Source organism: Mobula birostris, chromosome 27, assembly GCF_030028105.1.
Source record: "Mobula birostris isolate sMobBir1 chromosome 27, sMobBir1.hap1, whole genome shotgun sequence".
NCBI lineage: Eukaryota > Metazoa > Chordata > Chondrichthyes > Myliobatiformes > Myliobatidae > Mobula > Mobula birostris.
In genome coordinates, this window is record NC_092396.1 from 28,137,873 (window position 1) to 28,158,970 (window position 21,098).

General features: G+C 43.1%; 1 protein-coding gene across 1 annotated transcript in view; it reads right to left on the bottom strand.

Annotated features, from left to right (window-relative positions):
• igsf21a (immunoglobin superfamily, member 21a) overlaps positions 1-21,098 on the bottom strand; it is a 436,269-nt gene that overhangs the window by 226,178 nt on the left and 188,993 nt on the right. The window contains exon 4 of the mRNA XM_072245023.1: positions 8,033-8,151. Coding sequence (XP_072101124.1) covers positions 8,033-8,151 — 119 coding nt within the window. The remainder of the gene's footprint in view (positions 1-8,032; positions 8,152-21,098) is intronic.

The following is a 21,098-nucleotide window of genomic DNA, read 5'->3' on the forward strand; positions in this document are numbered from 1 at the left end:
ATGTTATTCTTCTCCACTCTCAACTTCTCAAGACGCATCGGGATTATCAAATAAAACATAAGAATATGGGAACAGGGGCAGAATAGTCTACTTGGTCTTTTCAAGCCTGTTCTAACGTTCATCCAGATCATGACTGGTCTTCTACCTCAACTCCATTTTCTGGGCAATCCCCACATTCTTTAATTCACTTTATATCCAGAAATGTAGTGAACTCTGCTTTGAAAAAAAACAACAACAGAGGGTCTAAGCCCTTCCTGGCATGTTATTTCAAAGATTCACCACCATATATGTGAAGAAATTTCCCATTCTCTTTGTCTTAGGTGGTCTGTGCATTATGGTAAGTCAATGCCCCCTATCCAAGACTCTTCACCCAGGGGAATCTTCCTGCCTGCACCTATCCTGCCAAACCTTATGCTAACTCCTACGAGAATTTTATAAAATTTCAGTAAGATAGCCTTTCATTTCTCTAACTCTAGTCTACTCAATCTCTTCTCAGTGCAAACCCACAATCACGGGAAGCAGTCTGTTTAATCTTCATTTGCACTGTCTCTCATTTTTTAAAATTGGTTTATCTTTTTATTTTTTAATTAAGGAGAATGAAACTGTTAACAATACTTCTGCAGAGGTCTCACAAAGGTCCTATATTTATAGTAAGAGATCTATATTTGTGTTTCTAGATCCTCTTGTAATAAAGGCTAATGTACCATTTGCCTATAAGTAAGAGATTCTACGGATGCTGGAAATCCAGAGCAACATGCACAAAATGTTGGAGGAACTCAGCAGGTCAGGCAGTATATAGGGAGAGGAATAAATGGTTTACTTCTCGGGGCAAGACCCTTTGTCAGGACCATTGGCTTGATGCACTTGCACTTTCACCCAGTGGCTTTCAGTCCTGACAGCTTTAGGATGAGAATCAGGTTTATTATCACCGGCATGTGTTGTGAAATTTGTTAACTTAGCAGCAGCATCTTCTCAAGCACTTTGTTTTTTATCACTACTGTTTCTCATTTTCTCTACACTCTTGATTCTCTGACATTTCTGACAGAATTTTTACAACCTTCTTCCATGGAGGCACCTTATATGTTTCAATCAAGTTCCTTTCATATTCTTCTGAACTCCAGCAGATACATGCCTAGCCTAGTTCAAACTTCCCTCATAAAACCACCCACCCATTCCAAGTAGTGTCTATTAGTAATCTTCTCCAGATGCAGTCCATCTGCTATGGGTGGGGTTCTATCCATCCAGGAGTATCTTTTCTTATTGGTTCATTTTCCAGGTTCTGGATGTCACTGACAAGACCACCATGTGTTGTCCATTTCTTATTGCCTTAAACCAAGGTGCTTGCCAGGCTGTTTCAGAGTGAACCATATTGCAGGGTCTGGTGTCACCAATAGGCCATTCAGGCTAAGAATGTCAGACTTCCCTTCCTGGAGAGCATTAGTGAACCAGATGCATTTTTGCAACAATCTACTAGTGTGCGATCATTGTTACTAAGACCAACTGTTTTGTTTTAAAGATATTTGACTAAATTTAAATTCAACTGTAAGCATGGTCATTGCATTTCATTGTCTAGTTATGCAGCTGCTGCACCACTGGAGCAGTGCTCCTACAGATGTGCAACCCCATTCATGCGGAGGTAAAGCAAAATTCTCTGTTCTCATGAAATGCAAGCAGTGTAACACCTCTGGAATTACACTGCTGTGCTGACAAGGTTCCAGCAGCATTTAATATTTACACAACAGTAGCCAAGACGTGGGATATAAATTTCAACGAGAAATGGAAAAGGCATGTCATAATGGCAATGTTACACCAGTCACGGGGGATTTCAATATGCAGGTAGATTGGGAAAATCAGGTTGGTGCTGGATCCCAAGAGAGGGAATTTGTAGAATGCCTATGAGATGTCTTCTTACAGCAGCTTCTGGTGGAGCCCACTGGGGAAAAGGCAATTCTAGTTGGGCACTGTGGAATGAATCAGATTTAACTGGGTAATTTAATGTAAAGGAACCTCTGGGAGGCAGTGATCATAATACGATAGAATTCACCCTATGGTTTGAGAGGGAGAAGATGAAGTCAGGTAACAGTATTGCAGTGGAGTAAAGGGAATTAAATAGGCATGAGAGAGGAGCTGGCCAAAGTTGACTGGAAGGGGGCACTAACAGGGATGTTGGCAGAACATCAGCGGCTGGAGTTTCTGGGGGCAATTCCGAAGGTGCAGGATAAATACATCCCAAAAATGGAGAAGTATTCTAAGGGGGAGATGAAGCAACTATGGGTGACAATAGAAGTCAAACACAGCATAAAAGGAAAAGAAAGGGGATATAATATAGCAAAAAATAGTGGAAGTTAAAGGATTCAGAAGTTTTTAAAAACCAACAGAAGGCAACTAAAAAAAAACATAAGGAGAAAAAAGATGAAATACGAAGGTAAGCTAGTCAAAAATATCAAAGAGATACCAGAAGTGTTTTCAGATACAGAAAGAGTAAAAGAGAAGTGAGAGTGGATATTGGATCACTAGAAAACAACACTGGAGTGGCAGTAATGGGAGACAAAGGAATGGCAGACTGAAGTATTTTGCATCACTCTTCACTCTGGAGGATACTAGCTGTATGTGAGTGTCAGCGGGCAGAACTGAGTGTAGTTGCTATTATTAAGGAGAAGGTGCTTGGGAAGCTGAAAAGTCTGAAGATAAATAAGTCACCTACACCAGATGGACTACACCCCAGGGTTCTGAAAGAGGTAGCTGAAGAGATTCTGGAGACATTAGTAATGATATTTTAAGAATCATTGGATTCTGAAATAGTTCTGGAAGACTGGGAAATTGCAAATGTCACTCCACTCTTTAAGAAGGGAGGGAGGCAGAAGGAAAGAAATTAGGAACCAGTTAGTCTGACTTCAGTGGTTGCGAAGATGTTGGAGTCCATTATTAAGAATGAGGTTTCAGGGTACTTGGAGGCACATGATAAAATAGGCCAAAGTCAACACGGTTTCCTTCAGGGGAAATCTTAACTGACAAATTTGTTAGAATTCTTTGTGGAAATAACAGCAAAGATAGACAAAGGAGAGTCAGTGGATCTTGTTTACTTAGATTTTCAGAAGGCCTTTGACGAGGTGCAGCACTTGAGGCTGCTTAGTGAGATCAGAGCCCATGGTATTACGGGAAAGATACTAGCATGGATAGAAGATTGGCTGATAAGCAGGAGGCAAAAAGTTGGAATAAAGGCGGCTTATTCTGGTTGGCTGTCTGTGAGAAATGGTGTTCCATAGGGATCGGTGTTGGGACTGCTTCTTTTCGTGTAATTTGTCAGTGATTTGGATGTTGGAATTATTTGTAGATGACAGAAAGATAGATGGACAGGCAGCTAGCATTGAGGAAGCAGGGAATCTGCAAAATGACTTGGATGAATTGGAAGAATAGGCAAAATAGTGGCAGGTGGAATATAGTGTAGGATAATGTATGGTCATGCACTTTTGTAGAGGGAATAAAAGCATCGATTATTTTCTAAATGAAAAGAAATCCAAAAATCAGATATGCAAAACGACTTGAAAGTCCTTGCTGCAGGATTCCCTAAAAGTTAACTTGCAGGTTGAGACAGTGATAAGGAAGGCAAATGCAATGTCAGCATTCTTTTCAAGAGGACTAGGATATAAGAACAAGGATGTAATGCTAAGGCTTTATATGGCATTGATGAGGCCCCACTTGGAGTATTGTGAGCAGTTTTGAGCCACCTATCAAAGAAAAGATGTGCTGGCATTAGAGAGGGACCAGAAGAGGTCCAGGAAGGAAAGGGTTAAAATTTGAAGAGTGTTTGATAGCTCTGGGCCTGTACTCACTGGAGTTTAGACAAATGTGGGTGGGGAGGGTGGGGAGAGCTCTCATTATCAAATATTGAAAGGTCTAGACAGAGTAGATGTGGAGGTGATGTTTCCTATAGTGGGTGACTCTAGGACCAGAGGACACAGCCTCAGAATAGAGGAACATACATTTAGAATAGAAATGAGAAAGCATTTCTTCAGCCAGAGATGGGCAGTCTGTGGAATTCATTGCCATGGACAGCTGTGAAGGCCAAGTCATTAAATATATTTAAAGCAGAGATTGATCAGTTCTTGGTTAGTCAGGGTGTCAAAGGTTACAGGGGGAAGGCAGGAGAATGGGGCTGGCTGCATTAATAAATCAGGCATGATGGAGTGGTGGAGCAGATGGAATGGGCTGAGTGGCTTAATCCTGCACCTGTGATGTGGTCTTATGGTGTTTACGTTGCTGCAAGTAGCTGGACCAGTGGTTTTCAAATGTTTTTCCAGTGACTCACTTCAACCAAATAGCTTTCCACATGGCCCAGTAACACTAACTGGGTAACTATAAATCAAATTGTCGGTGCAATGCAACTACTTCAGTTACATTCTTCAGGCCAATGTAGCAAGAATATGATATTTCAGTTCTGTTTGATTATTGCACACAGCTAATATGAGCTGTTTTAGAGGGGGAGGAGAATATGGAGTTTTCTAGTCTGCTGATCGTCCCCAAGCTCCCTGAGCCTCTCTCTCCTGTGCTCTCCCCCCACCCCCAAACTCCCCAGGCCTCTCTTCTACCTGTTACCTACATTCCTTGAGCCCTGCACAGCTGACTCTTGCAGTATCTGCTTTGGCATCCCTTTTACTTAACAGCCTGCCGCCGATCCAAGTGCTTTGGCCTCCACTTGGAAAACCATCAGCTTAGGTAGACTGTTGCTCGAGACTCTAGTCGATATCAAAAGGTCCTGTGAGCGCAGATGTGAGCTGGGTCTCTGTGACTCTTGGTGTTCTCAGGATGACTGTATGACATCATCAATTAACAAAGAGTACATCAGGCACAGAGCATTAGGATTTAACAGGAATGCAGCATTCCTTATGGTCTAAGGAGCAATTTTTCTGCACAACGTTCCATGCCCAGTTAAATTTAGAGATAGTCAGAAACATAAAAAAAAACTCTAGTCTTACATTTTACAGTATCGGAGTCCACTGGTAACATACCCTACTTAGAACACCTGGTGATCATGATATGGTCTGTAAATTGTGCACTACATGTAGACTTTCAATGATGTTCCTTCTTAGCAGAGAATGTGGAATTGAAATTAGAGACACAAGAGAATGCAGGTGCTGGAACCTGGAGCAACTAACAAATTGCCGGAAGAACTGAGGTGATCGGGCAGCATCTCTGGGAGGAAAGGAATTGTCGATACTTTAAATCAAAACCTTGCACTGGTTGTGATGCAGGATTTTGACCCAAAACACTGACAATTCCTTCCCTTGAACAGACACGCATGTAGGCCTTCGCAAAATAAAATGGCATAAGGCGTTTTATGTTTAAGAAAAACCGCGACAGCTCATTCAGTGTCCAAACACTGAACACGAAGTGCAGTAAAAAAATGCTTCACGTAATTACGCCACCACGTCAGACCAGACCCTTAAAGTGAACAACTCAATGTCGGTGGTTGTGAATTACGTACCTTTCCACCAATCCCATTACACTACGCTTGACTCACTGAGATCCTCCAGCAGTTTATATGTCGCTTGGAATGGAAGTTGGTTTATTATTGTCATGTGTACAGAGAGACAGTGTAAAGCTTCTATTTGTATACCATCATAAGATCAGCCATACATAAGAACATTGAGCAATAAAAGAGAAAGCAGAATAGAGTGTAGCAGCTACAGAGGAAGTGCAGTGCAGCTGAACAAAATGCCAGAACTACATCAAGGTAGATTTAATATATTGACTTAAATAACCAGCTTTTGTATAAATGTAACTCTTTCAATTTGTTCTTTTCAAGTTAAGTACCTGAAGGCTTGGGAAATTCCAGCATGATAAGGAAACACACAGCAGATCGGCGGTGGGCTATCTGGCATGATCCACCTTGACTCGGCAAGATGCTTCTGGGTCAGTTTCACTTGGAGTCCTGGTGATATATCTTTCTGGGCTGAGCAGCCTGGCACTGGGAGGAGGAGCAGGAAAACTATAAATGCTGCTATGCCTTGGGCACCTGGAGTGATTGTTGTTGGCAGCTGCTGAAGCTTGGCACAATTGTCGAGCAGAACTCAGCCTGTGGGCTGCTGAAAGCTTTCTTCCTCTCCTAAGTGGTGGCAGGCTTCAGGAACACCACAGTGTTCCTTTGACACAATACTGAAAAACACTTCAGAGGAAGGGTTTGCAATTATGGATAAATTATTTTCACCAGCAGGAGCTATGGAACTAGTGGACACAGAGTTTACATAATTAGCAAAGAACAGAAGGTGGGAGTTGGAAGCAATGCTGTGGAAGTTGACAATTATTCTTTTATGCCGTTTTGTTCAACTGAAATACAGTAGCAAGGAATAGGCCACTCCGCCCCTCAAGCCTGCCCCACCATTAAACATAATCCCAGCTGATTTGCCCCAGGCCTCAATTCCTCTTCTGTGCCAGTTCCCCTTTGCATTCAGTTACTAAAACTTTCAAAATAATATCTATCTCCTCCTTGGATTGGAAAGTATCACCTGGAAGAGTGATGGAAACAAACAATTAACTTATAGAAGGGAAAAGGATAAATACTTGAGGAAAGACATTTCTAGGACTATAAGAAAGAGGCAGAGGCTAGATGGGTAGCTCAATAGAGACCTTGTATGGGTCCAATAGGCCAAGTACCGTCTTCTTGCCATAATGTTCGATGATTCTGTGATTTAATCATTAGTATTACGTTTGAATTTGACTGCCCCTAGCGAATGCTCATTATCAGTGTGAGTTAGGGAGCAGTTAGGATGGTTCAGACCAACTGTCAACCTCTCGATGCACAGTAAGAATCTTTTGGAAAATTTCAGCCAATGAGTTGGAGTCAACATGGAAGAGTCTGGTTCCAGAGAGGTGTAAGAGTATTCAAGGGATGGTATTTAAGGATTTGAGGAAACAAGAGGGTATGGTTCAGATCAGCATTATCCATGGGTGGATTCAGTTTTAGTTTGAAGATGGAATGTGGCAAGGGCGCTTGTTACTAGCTATTCTTAATCACCCTCAGAAAGGTGGTGATGAGTCTCTTTCTTGAATAACTACAGTCTGCAGCATGAAGGAATTCCCAGAGATGTTATAAAAGTTAACTCACTGGTGATGAAGGAGGAAAGGCCAAAAGAATGAATGAACAAGACCTTGGAAGATAGGTTCAGGGGAAAGACTAACAGGAAAGAATGTTTTTTCTGTCTTATTAGGAACAGGAATGAGTGAGAGAGAGGAGAATGAGATGTAGAAATTGTTGTATATTACAGACTCTGATCCATTTTTTTTTCAATATACCAACTATTATTTTGTCATTAATGAAAAACCAGGATCTGGAGGGCATGGATTTTCCATAAATAACAACATTGCTGGATGAAATATGAATTCTGAGATTGTGATCATATAAACAGTCCTTGAATTATGGAGATAAATTACCTTTTGCTCAGTTAATAGAAAAATGTCACTCACAAAGGACCCAAATGAAAAAAGAAACCAGGTTAGTATTTGTGGAAGTGTTCTAACTTCACAATTCTAGTAATCCTGCCAGCCTTCCAGGCAGATTGGCTCCAAACTTGCTTTCATAACTTGCGTTTTCTTACACTGTGGTATCAGTGGGAAAAGGCATGCATAGGTAAGTGCATCTGTATATAACGAAAATCTTCTGAGATGTGAGCTTTCTCAAACTCTCTTCCCAAGCATTATATTCCCACGCCACGGGAGCATACTGGGTGGCATGATGTTATTACAGTTCAGGCATCAGAGTTCAGAGTTCAATCCTGGCGTCCTCTCTAAGGAGTTTGTACGTCCTCCTAGTGGAATGCGTGGGTTTCTCTGTGCGCTCCTGTTTCCTCCTGCAGTCCAAAGGTGTACTGATTATTGGTCATTGTAAATTGTCTCATGATTAAGCTAGGGTTAAATTGGGAGTTGTTGGGTGGCACAGATCAAAGGGCAAGAAAGGCCTATTCCATGCCATGCCTCTAAATAAATAAAACTAAATAAATAAAATGGAGGGCTACCTCTGTGCCTGTTAACTTACCCATAACATTGAGAAAGGCACGGCCATATGCTTCCAGAAACTTCTTGCGGTTTGTTCTATCATAGATGCCAACGTGACACTCAAAAGGTCCATTATCCAAAATCCGGACTTCAGGGATACTGTTTTAGACAAAAAAAAGAGGAAAAATATCAATCATGATTCACCAAATTAAAACACAGTTCACTCCTAAGTCAATAGAGACAAGTTTCTGACCCAGCAGAGAATTTTACCCGTCTTCCCCCACCCCCACCCCAACTCCTTCTCCTGTCCACAAAGACATACAGTACCTTGGTTAGGATCTTTTAGCGCGAACTATCATAGTGTTCCTGTGAGTGTAGCACCCTTACTCGGAACGCTGGCTATGGAATTCTCCTACATATGGATTGTGTGTGAATCTGTGTAATATTTCAATTTCCTCATGGTGTGATCTAAAAAGATGATATGCAGATGTCGGATAAATGAGATGTTTTGGAGTTATTCTGGATCACTCTTAATTATCACATCATAATGCAATTCTATTTGTTTGCTATTTTGATGAGATGCAATGGATCAGCATTCTTCTTGTGCCCCATGAGAGCTCCCTGCTCTGCAGACTCAAGTCTGGTCAATACTAGGGCCAAGTTACCACCTGGGAGTTGCTACATCTGGAAGCAAATAGCCCAGGCAGAAGTCCTACATTGTATTTCATAGACTGAAGGAAATTTTGTCATGGTCAAATTGAGAGAAGGAATATGGTGGGAATATGCAACCCTTTGAATCATAGAAGGTATAATTGAAGATTAGATTATCTCCAATAATGTCCCTCAGGTACAAATTCAGAGAGTTCTCCATATTGCACCAGTGGGATACAGTCATATTTCCAATGTCTAATGACCTTTCTGAATAGTGATAGTTTTGTGATGATTATCAGCTGGATGGAAAGATCCTCAGTTATTTCATATCATCATATAAAGCAGGCAGTTTTCATTTTCACCAGAGGACCTAAATGTGAATGGCAAAGGTCAACTCTTCACCCCACTGTACACAAATCTTGTAATCATCAAACAAAATGACTAGGAACTTAATATTTTAGATATTTACATGGATGATCTTGCTCTGCTAAGATACATCCTAGGATGCGGTGGGACATATCATCAGCAATGCAACCTGAAGTCATCATGTGTTTCAGGTCTTTCAACATCAGTCTCACTCAGGTGACCCAGCCAAGACTGATCAGGCTCTGGCTCATGTCTCAGCAGCATTGGTCCACAGGTCATACCTCTTCATCCATAACCATCTGGAGACTCGTTCAGCAGCCTCTCAGATGGTCCAGATGACTCTTCTCTTTGCAGTCCCCATAAAGCTATGGAGAGAATAGGTTCTGCATAGCGAACAGCCAACAAAACCTTTCCACCTTTCCTCTATAGGTTTGCATTGTGCTCTCCACTTCTGCCTCTGGTACTGCTCTACCAGCTCCTGATATTTGGCTTTCTTATGCTCAAACACCTCCTCATCTGATCTTCTAAATAGAATGGGATTATTATTGCGATATACAATGGAAACCTTTGTTTTGCATGCCATCCATACTGATAATTTCCATCAAATCACTGCATTGAGGTAGAGCAAGGGAAACGCTATATCAGGATATAAAGTACAATGTTACAGTTACAGGAAAGGTGAAGTGCAAGCAGACAATAAGGTGCAAGTCTATGACAAAGTAGACTCTGACGTTAAGAATCAATCTTATTGTACGAGGGGTGATTGATAATTTCGTGGCCTAAGGTAGAAGGAGATGAGTTATACAGCTCTCATTACATGCACATGCAGTTCAACTCTTTGAGTGATTATACAGAAAGTTTGAAGTTAATAACTCATCTCCTTCTACCATAGGCCACGAACTTATCAATCACCCATCTGTGGACACTTTCTGGAGGTCCAAGATCTGTATGCTCCAAGACCGCTGGACTAAGTGTGTAAATGTAGGAGGGGACTATGTTGAAAAATAAATGTGCTAGGTTTTCCAAAATTGACTCCTTCTACCTTAGGCCACGAACTTATCGATCACCCCTCATAGATGAGATCCATTCAATAAATGAATGTACTGGGGTGAGTACATTCAGATTGGAGGATTGTGACTAGTGGTGTCCCACAAGGATCTGTTCTGGGACCTCTACTTTTTGTGATTTTTATTAATGACCTGGATGTGGGGGTAGAAGGGTGGGTTGGCAAGTTTGCAGATGACATAAAGGTTAGTGGTGTTGTAGATAGTGTAGAGGATTGTCAAAGATTGCAGAGAGACATTGATAGGATGCAGAAGTGGGCTGAGAAGTGGCAGATGGAGTTAAACCCGGAGAAGTGTGAGGTGGTACACTTTTGGAAGGACAAACTCCAAGGCAGAGTACAAAGTAAATGGCAGGATACTTGGTAGTGTGAAGGAGCAGAGGGATCTGGCCCTGAAAGTTGCCTCACAGGTGGATAGGGTAGTTAAGAAAGCTTATAGGGTGTTAGCTTTCATAAGTCGAGGGATAGAGTTTAAGAGTCGCGATGTAATGATACAGCTCTATAAAACTCTGGTTAGGCTACACTTGGAGTATTGTGTCTAGTTCTGGTCGCCTCACTATAGGAAGGATGTGGAAGCATTGGAAAGGGTACAGAGGAGATTTACCAGGATGCTGCCTGGTTTAGAGAGTATGCATTATGATCAGAGATTAAGGGAGCTAGGGCTTTACTCTTTGGAGAGAAGGAGGATGAGAGGAGACATGATAGAGGTGTACAAGATAATAAGAGGAACAGATAGAGTGGATAGCCAGCGCTTCTTCCCCAGAGCACCACTGCTCAATACAAGAGGGCATGGCTTTAAGGTAAGGGGTGGGGAGTTCAAGGGGGATATTAGTGGAAGCTTTTTTACTTAGAGAGTGGTTGGTGCGTGGAATGCACTGCCTGAGTCAGTGGTGGAGGCAGATACACTAATGAAGTTTAAGAGACTACTAGACAGGTATATGGAGGAACTTAAGGTGGGGGCTTATATGGGAGACAGGGTTTGAGGGTCGGCACAACATTGTGGGCCGAAGGGCCTGTACTGTGCTGTACTTTTCTACGTTCTAAAGCAATAGGATAGAACGAGCCTCCAGCATTCAGGCTTTGACTATTTTTGCTTTAAATGTACATCTCGTTTCAAATTTAAAATCAATCAAGATGGAAATAAAACATCTAAATGGTAAATTAAAAAGGAGTGCCCTGAGCATGGAACTCCATTTGGTGGAACAGCAGACTGCACAATCAAGACTAAAATCAGCGTGACCTATTCACAGTATCCTAATTGTATGGTTACTATTATGTTTTGTCAGAAAAGTGGAATCTTTATGGATTAAGCTGGTTACTGCTTCATCAGATCGCCTCTCCTGCATGATCAGGTGCTAACCGTGGCTCTAGATGGAGAACTTCAACATTGGTCATGAGGTCAAATCCAGCCTTGAACAGCCACATTAAGGGAAATCAATCCAAATGTAAAAGCCAAAGAAAGAGCATACAACAAAGCAAAAACTAGCAGGAAGATAGAGGATTGGGAAGCTTTTAAAAACCTACAGAGAGCAGCTAAAGGAATCATTATTTAGAAGAGAAAAGATAAAATATGAAAGAAGCTAGCAAATAATATCAAAGCGGATAGTAAGAGATTTTTCAAGTATGTAAAAAATAAAAGAGAGATGAAAGTGGATATAGGACCACTAGAAAATGAGGCAGGTGAAATAATAATGGGGGACAAGGAGGTGGCAGATGAACTAAATGAGTATTTTGCATCAGTCTTCACTGTGGAAGATACTAGCAGTGTGCCGGATGTTGAAGGGTGTGAGAGAAGTGAGTGCAGTTACTATTACAAGGGAAAAGATGTTCAAAAAGCTGAAAGACTTAAGAATACGTAAGTCACCCCGAGCAGATGAACTGCACCCTATGGTTCTGAAAGAGGTAGCATTAGAGACTGTAGAAGAATTAGCAATGAACTTTCAAAATTCATTGGACTCCGGCATGGTGCCAGGGGACTGGAAAATTGCAAATGTCGCTCCACTCTTTGAGAAAGGAGGAAAGCAGCAGTTAGCCTGACCTCAGTGGTTGGGAAGATGTTGGAGTCAATTGTTAAGGATGAGGTTATGAAGTACTAGGTGACACAGGACAAAATGGGACAAAGTCAGCATTATTTCCTTCAGGGAAAATCTTGCCTGACGAACCTGTTGGGAGTCTCTGAGGAGATTACAAGTAGGATAGCTAAAAGGGTTGCAGTGGATGTATATTTGGACTTTCAGAAGGTGACATACATGAGGCTGCTTACCTAGTTAAGAGCCCATGGTATTACAGGAAAGTTACTAACATGGTTAGAGCATTGGCTGATTGACAGGAGGCAGCGAGTGGGAATAAAAGGATCCTTGTCTGGTTGGCTGCTAGTGACCAGTGGTCTCCCGCAGGGCTTGGTGTTGAGAACTCTTCTTTTTATGCTGTATATCAATGATTTAGATGATATAGATGGCTTTGTTGCCAAGTTTGCAGATGATATGAAGATTGGTGGAAGAGCATGTAGTGTTGAGGAAACAGGCAGGCTGCAGAAAGACTTAGACAGCTTAGGAGAATGGGCAAGAAAGTGGCAAGTTAAATACAATGTTGGAAAATGCATGGTCATGCACCTTGGTAATAGAATTAAATGTACAGACTATTTTCTAAACGAGGAGAGACTCCAAAAATCTGAGATGCAAAGGAACTTGGGAATCCTTGTGCAGAACACCCTAAAGGTTAACTTGCAGGGTTAGTCAGTGGTGAGGGAGGCAAATGTAATGTTAGCATTCATTTCAAGAGGACTAGAATATAAAAACAAGGATGCAATGCTAAGCCTTTATAAGGCACTGGCAGGGCTGCACTTTGAGTATTGTGAACAGTTTTGGGCTCCTTATCTAAGAGAAGATGTCCTGGCAATGGAGAGGGTGCAGTGGCAGTTCATAAAGATGATTCCAGAAATGAAAGAGACGTTTGATGGTTCTGGGTCTGTACTCATCTGGAATTTAGGATGAGGGGGATGTTGTGGTAAACCATATATATATGCTGTAACTGGGTTAACTGTCTGGACACAGCCCTCTGCTGACTGCCCCTGTGGCTCCTCCCACAGACCCCTGATAAAAGGTGATTTCGCTCTGCTCCTCCTCCTCAGTCCAGAGGCAGTCACTCAGCATGCTGGAAGTCATATTTTACTGCGAATAAAAGCCTGTCAGTATTTACCCTACTTCAGTCTTTTGGAGTAATTGAAGGTGCATCAGATCTCATTGAAACCTTTCAAATGTTAAAAGGCCTAGATAGAGTAGATGTGGAAAGGATGTTTCCCATGGTGGGAGAAGTCTAGGACAAGAGGGCACAGACTCAGGATAGAGGGATGTCCATTTAAAACAGAGATGCAGAGAAATTTCTTTTGCCATCGGGTGGTGAATTTGTGGAATATGTTAGCACAAGCAGCTGTGGAGGCCAGGTTGTTAGGTGTATTTAAGGCAGAGATTACTATAATAGATTCTTGATTGGACGTGGCATCAAAGGTTATTGGGAGAAGGCCAGGGAATGCGGTTGAGGAGGGGTAAAAAGGATCAACCATGATTGAATAGCCTAATTCTGCTCCTATGTCTATCTCTTTTTACTCGGCCCACAAGAAGTTAAGGTTTTGTAAGCATAATACATACACTGTTACAATTTGTTCTAAATGTAGGGACCAATTAGGAACTTCTTGTTGTTGATGTTTTCTAGGCCTGGCACTAGTCTTGTTTGGCATTGTGAAAATAGAAATTTACTGCAGATGGTTGAAATGTGAAACAAAAACAGGAAGTGCAGGAAACATTCAGCAGGTGTCAGGACATAAGACAAGAACAGTCAATGGACATTTAAGAGTGAATCTATTTGCTTGCTTCAGGACATTATCAGCAGCAGGGATGTAAAACCAAGAGACCCTGAATCTTATATGGCCTTAGGAGGACAGATAAATATTTTATTGACAACAGAGTTTTTTTCTCTTGGAGATTCTATGATGAATCTAAACTCAGGTTGGAGGAGCAACACCTCATGTACCGTCTAGGTAGTCTCCAGCCCCTTGGTATGAACATAGAATTCTCCAACTTCCGGTAATTCCTTCCCCTATCCCTATTTTACTCTGCCCCCTCCCCCGCTGCCTATCACCTCCCTCATGGTTCCGCCTCCTTCTACTACCCATTGTGTTTTCCCCTATTCCTTCTTCACCTTTCCTGCCTATCCCCTCCCTGCTTCCCGTCCTCCACCTCTTTATCTTTCCCCTTACTGGTTTTTCACCTGGAACCTACCAGCCTTCTCCTTCCCACCCTCCCCCCACCTTCTTTATAGGGCTTCTGCCCCTTCCCACTTCAGTCCTGACGAAGGGTTCCGGCCCGAAACGTTGACTGATCGTTTCCACGGATGCTGCCTGACCTGCTGAGTTCCTCCAGCGTGTTGTGAGTGTTACCCTCACCTTCAGACTGGCCTCTCAGCTGCATTATTATACTGAGGTTGGATCTTTCTAAGTGCTCAACCCAGAATAGACATATTGGGAATTCTCCAGAGAAACCTTCTATCACAGCTAGCCTCTAAAAACCATTTCCTCCTCACTGTTTCTACCCACGTGAAAGAAATGCCAACCCCATGGCTGTCATCAAAAACTAAATATCCTGGGAAAAGACTACATGGGAGCCAGAAATGGGAAAGCGAAGATACCAGGAGAAGACTGGACAAACCCAGCAATATGACTGCATGGGGATGGCACTGTGCAAGGGCAAGAATTACGCAGGAGCCGGGATGAATTTGAACAGGAGCGGGGGATCAGGTTGTACAAAAACAGATTCAGAGGTATGCCAGAGAGAAGCAGTAGGGCCAAGGATGGAGCTGCCCAGTTCAATTACTTAATTCAGATTGTGGATCAACAGAAGTGTACTGGATTAATATATGTGCACGGCAGAGCATTGTAAACAAACATCAGTATTAATGTATAATGAAATGCAATGAAAATACTAGCCTCTCCAAAGGTATTTCAGGAATTAATCTAAATACACATTACCAGTCAGCCTAAACAAACAATGCGAACTAATCGAAACACATCTTACAAACACATTTGTGCTCAAGATGGGTGTCACTCAGACTGGTTGCAAGATAGTTAAATGGAAGGATGTGTTTTACTTGGCTTGCAAAATGCTGAAAAAGATGCCAGGAGTGCAGCATAGAAACTACTGTTTGTGCAGACATAGAGGGAGTTAGGATACAGTAAGTGCTCCCAGCCCTAAAAGCTCAAACATTGGAGGAGTAGGTAATTAAAGGGAACACACACATGCAACTGCCTCTGCCTGCAATTTCTCCATTGTCCTGCAGCACAGCAGCATCAGCTGCAGAATTACAATGACTACCATGTATCATCCCGTGAGTGACTCACCTGCTGGCAATCTCCAAACCTCTACATCCACAAGGCACAGTGGTGGAATACTGCCCACAGGCTTGCATGAATGCAGCTCCAGTGACACTAAATGCTTTAACAGCGTTCAGGACAAAGCAGTCCTCTTAAATGGCACTTCATCCACCATTTTACATATTAACTCCCGCCATCGCTGGTGCACAGTGGCTGCAGTGTGAACTGTGTACAAAAAAGTACAACAGTTACTTGCCTGCGGTGCTCCAGCGGTTCCTCCCAAACTGGAACCTGGAGGTTGTGGTGCACTGGAATATCTCAACTTCCAGGTTCCCCTTCCTCGCCATTCTGACTTGAAATACGTCACTGGTTATTCATGGTTATTGCACATGAATCCTGAAAGTGCCTTGCCAATAGCAGTGAGGGGGTGTTTGGCATCCACCTGTCTCGAGGGACAATGGGTGATGATAATCAGAAGCCTGGGCGGAAAGTATGGAGATCCTGAGATGCCCAGTCGTCGAGGTGCCCCTCTCAGCCTCACCGGTGTAGTCAAAAGGAAAGGTTACGAAGCAATACGTTTGGCACCAGCTCGGCTGCAGGAGCTGCCGGAAGGATGTTCAATGATGTCCAGCCACCTTAGGGGCTCCTCTCTGGATTTGTTGACGCTATTTAAAACTGTTTGATTGAAGAACTGAGTTGTGTTTAACAGCCACACATGCAACTGACATGATTTAAAAATGAAGGGACTCCTGGCTATTTTCTCAATCAGTATTGTTCTTTAAGAGTTGTCCCAAATAAATGATTACCCAATTAACCAATGGCCTAATTAACCTGAATCCACTATACATATATGGTTCCTTAAGGTAGTGGGGATCCATTAAGGGCTGTCAAAGCACTCATCTCAGATAGCCTCTGACAACCATGTTCAGCTCCTGGCCTTCACGTGTAGCTTAGCTTCTGTTTCCACTGACAGAAGGGGAAAAGGTGGGTTACTGGCACCTTAAAATCAGACACTTTGGGCAGATGGGGCATGTCAGTCACGGTTAGCAGTTCATCTAGGGAAAAGAAATCTCTGATCTGAAACCTCCGCTGCCCTGCAGCCCTACCCACCCACGGGGAAGGCTTTGTGCATGACCCCGAGAACATATCTGGAGCTGGAGTCCCTATGGCAGTCCAGGGTTGAGGTCCACACAGACTGGCTGCTCCTGCAACACCACTGGTGCTAAACTGGATCGGTCTCTGCTCTTCCTTTGGATTCATCAGCTGCGTGGAGAGGGGTAGCCTGCTGCATGGGCAACAGCCTGCTCTCCTATCGTACTGCCCTAGCTTGTGTACTGGCTGGCATATCAAAGTGACAATGAAAACACAGTATCCATGGTTGGCCTGAACCAACAGAGGTCCTCTATCTATATATATATATATATATACCCTCAAACCCCTAATGAAATATAGCCACTGGCATGCCTTCTTTGTAACTGCATCAGTATGTTGAGACCACGAAAGACCTTCAGAGACGTTGACACCCAGGAGCCTGAAACTCCTTAACCCTTTCCACTGCTGACCCCTCGACGAGGACCGGTGTGTGCTCCCACAACTTCCCCTTCTGAAGCCCACAATCAACCTCACTCCTGTACGCCTCCTTGTCGCCGTCTGAGATCCTGCTGACAACCATTGGGACAGCGGTGAATTTATAGATGGTGCTTGCACTGCGCCTAGTCACGGGTGCGGAGGGAGTAAAGCAGTGATTTAAGTACGCGTCCTTGAGGTGCACCTCTGTTAATTGTCAGTGAGATGGAGATATTTCCAAACCACACTGACCGCGGTTTCTCAATGAAGAAGGATCTAGTTGCAGAGGGAGGTACAGTAGCCCAGATTTTGAAGCTTATTGATTAGTACTGAGGGGACAATGCTGCTGAACGCTGAACCGCAGTCAATAAACAACAGCCTGACACAGACATTGCTGTTGTCCAGGTGGTGAAAGGCCGAGTGGAGAGCCAGTGAGTTTGCACCCATCATGGCAGTAGGCAAATTTCAGCAGATCCAGGTCCTTGCTTAGACAGGAGTTAATTCTAGCCATGATAAGCCTCTCAAAGCACTTTGTCACAGTACCCTTCTATAGCCCAAGTCTGCTGAGGTCAAGTTCAATGCCCATCTCAGCTGAGTCCAACCACCTGAGCATAAATTTGAAGTTGAACCTAGTACATCAGAAGTTGAATACTAGAAGCAGGAGAAGGTTATTCAGCCCTTCCTGCTACTTCATTGAGATCATAGCAGATCTTTAACCTCAGCATCACTCCTGTACACTAACCCATTACCTCTTGCTTTCCTTAATATCTAAAAATCTATTTATGCCTGTCTTAAATATGCTCACTAACTGAGCCTTCATAATACTTATGGGTAGAACTTCCAAGCATTCATTGCTCTCTGAGTGAATACATTTCTTCTCGTAAACAAGAGAAAACCTAGGGTCTCAGCTCAAATCGTCGACTGTATTCTTCTCCATAGATGCTGCCTGGTCTTGAGTTTCTCCGGCATTGTGTGTGTGTGTTGCTTAAATTGTTTGTTGTAGTTGCTCTGGCTGACCCCTTATTTTGAGGCTGTGACTCTTGGGTCTTGACGTTCCGGCCTGGGAAACGTCAAACCCTGATAGAATTTTGTAACTTCCAGCGAAATCCCATTAATTTTTCCGTAGTTCTTGCAACTTGATGGCACACTGTGCTCTTGTTCCATTGAACAATCAGGGAATATTCCAGCTCCATCCTGGCCTTTTGCCAATCAATAGATTTAAAAGGATCTCATACTCACCAAGATTAAGGAGGACGTCAAAGCATTTAAGCTATTCATGCTTAATACTTTGCATAATCCCAATGAACTCCAACTGTGATGTTCATGAAGAAGTGCTTAGTTACTGTTAGTAACTGTGCAGTAGCATAGTTTGTTGCAGTAATCCTGTTGTACAATCCCATACAGTAATCACAAAACAATGGGTATTATCCTAAAGGGTCAATGCTTCTGGTGTTAAACGCACAAACCCACTTTGGAAATAAATAATGGGAAAACGAATACAGACCAATAAAGCACCAAGTGAGACTATGAGCCCCAAGTCCAATACCTGCTACTCCTGGTCATTCAGCAGTAGAATCATCCTGCAGGAAACTGCATGCCACAGCATCAGATTTGAATGGAATCACTCTTCCCCTGCCCCTGCTCCCAAGGCGGATTCGGCAGTTGCTGTCTAAGCATGAAAATGGCCATGTGGATCAATAAGCATCTTTGGGATGTCTTCCCAATAACTCCAAGAAGGGGGGGGCACCTGAAAATAATTTCATTGTAGTGTTTTTTTTATTGTCCTCATTTATTTCACTGTTTTCATTGCTTTGTTTCAAATTTAAAAGCTGATGTGTAGAAAATGTTTATTTATTAAGAAATCGTAAGTCCCTGGAGCATCCGAGAAATATTGATTCAATATTTTTTCCATGTGAGTGCCAGCTATTACTTTTTGACACTTATTAAATGTATGTTATTGAGGGCCTTATTGAAATTTAAACTTTTCCTACACTGTGGGAGAAAATCGTCTTTGCAAAACCCTGAAGTCACCGAGTGAGAGTCAGAGGGTTATATAATGTACAAATGGGCCCTTTGGCCCAACTTGTCCAAACCAACCAAGGTGCCTTTCTGAGCTGGTTTCATTTGCTTATATTCCTCTAAGACCACTCTATCCATGTGCCTATCCAAATGTCTTTTAAACATTGCAGTTGTACCCACCTCTACTACTTCCTCTGGGGACTCATTCCATTTACCTACCAGTTCAGGTAAGTTAAAACAGCCCTCATACTTGTCTGAACAGATGCAGGTTTTTCTTCTCTGAGGCTGGGTGAGACCAGAACTAGAGATCATAGGCTTAGGGTGAAAGGTTTAAGGGGAATCTGAGGAGAAACACCTTCATTCAGAGGGAGGTGCGAATATGGAAGAAGAGGCCAGTGGAAGTGGTGGGTGCAGTGTTGTTGCGTGAATGAAGTCAACGGAGAAAAGTACTGTTAGATGCAAAGCAGCTTCTTTATTTGACAAAACAAAGTACAGCAGGCATCATATGGAGGTGCTTTCGGTCGAAAGGTCTAGCTGGCCCAACATGGGGCTCGATATTTGATGTGCCATACATCAAAGAACAATTGCATATTGACAATGTATGGACAATGCTTTCTTTGAAACTGCATACAACTTTCACACTTCCTGATTTGCATCCACACCACAGACATCCAAATGAACTTTAATCAGCACTGTCTGGCCTGGGATTCACGGCTTTTAGGAACCAATTGTTCAGAGCCACACTCCATAAAATCCATATTACATATTCAGATGTGAAGACTGGTAGCCAGAGTCAATTGCAAAATGTATAGTCCTAAACTCAAAAGTCGCTCTTAATATGTTGGTTCAATTGTAACATTTAAGGGAAGTTTGAATAGGTACATGGATAATAGGGGTTCAGAGGTAGCTCGGTTCCCAGTGCAGACAGAACTAGACACACAGAACAAGACTATGTTGGCATGTACTAGATTGGCTGAAGGGCCGGTTCCTATTCTATAGTATTCTGTGATACTACTTTATGATATTAAGCAGTAATTGAGTCAAGACTGTCCAATTTTTTGTTCTGCTTGGCTCTTCCTGCAGTTAATAGAGCAAAGGTCGCCAGATGATTTGTCCAGGGCATAGGATAGATTCTTATGACAGAGGACGCTATTGGGCTCATCAGTTCTATGTGGCAACACACACAAGATGCTGGAGGGACTCAACAGACCAGGCAGCATCTATGGAAAAAAGTACAGTCGATGTTTCGGAACCAGACCCCACTGCCACCAATCTCATCGCTCCCGCACCCTGAACCTCCTAGCCAAGATCCACGTGTCCAGGTAGGCCCATTGTTTCAGCATGTTCCTGCCCTACCGAACTCATATCTGCATACCTCAACTATGTTTTATCCCCCACCCCCCAGAGTTCAGTCCCTTCCTACCTACATCCGTGACACTTCACCAGCTCTTGATCTTTTCAATGATTTCAAGTTCCCTGGCCCCCTTCATCTTATGGATGTCCAGTCCCTATACACATCTAGCCCCCACCAGAAGGCCTCAAAGCTCACTGTTTCTTTCTGGATACCAAACTCAGCCAGCTCCCCTCCACCACCACTTTCCTCCGTCTGCCAGAACTTATCTTCACTCTTTATAATTGCTCCTTTGGCTCCTCCTACTTCCTTCAGACAGAAGGTGTAGCCATGGGCATTTATATGGGTCCCAGCTATGCCTGCTTTTTTGTCGGCTACATGGAACAGTCCATGTTCCAAGCCTACACTGGTGGCCGTCCCCCACTTTTCCTACGCTACATCGATGACTGTATTGGTGCTGCTTCCAGCACCCTTGCAGAGCTCATTGACTTTATCAACTTTGCCTCCAACTTCCACCCTGCCCTCAAATTCGAGTCCAGCACATAATTCTCCAAAACATCCGCCATTTCCAATAGGATCTCACCACCAAGTACACCTTTCCCTCCCCCCCCCACTGCTTTCCACAGGGACCACCCCCTACAGAGCTCCCTTGTCCATTCGTCCCTCCCCACTGATCTCCCTCCTGCCACTTACCCTTGCAAGCAGAACAAGTGCTACACCTGCCC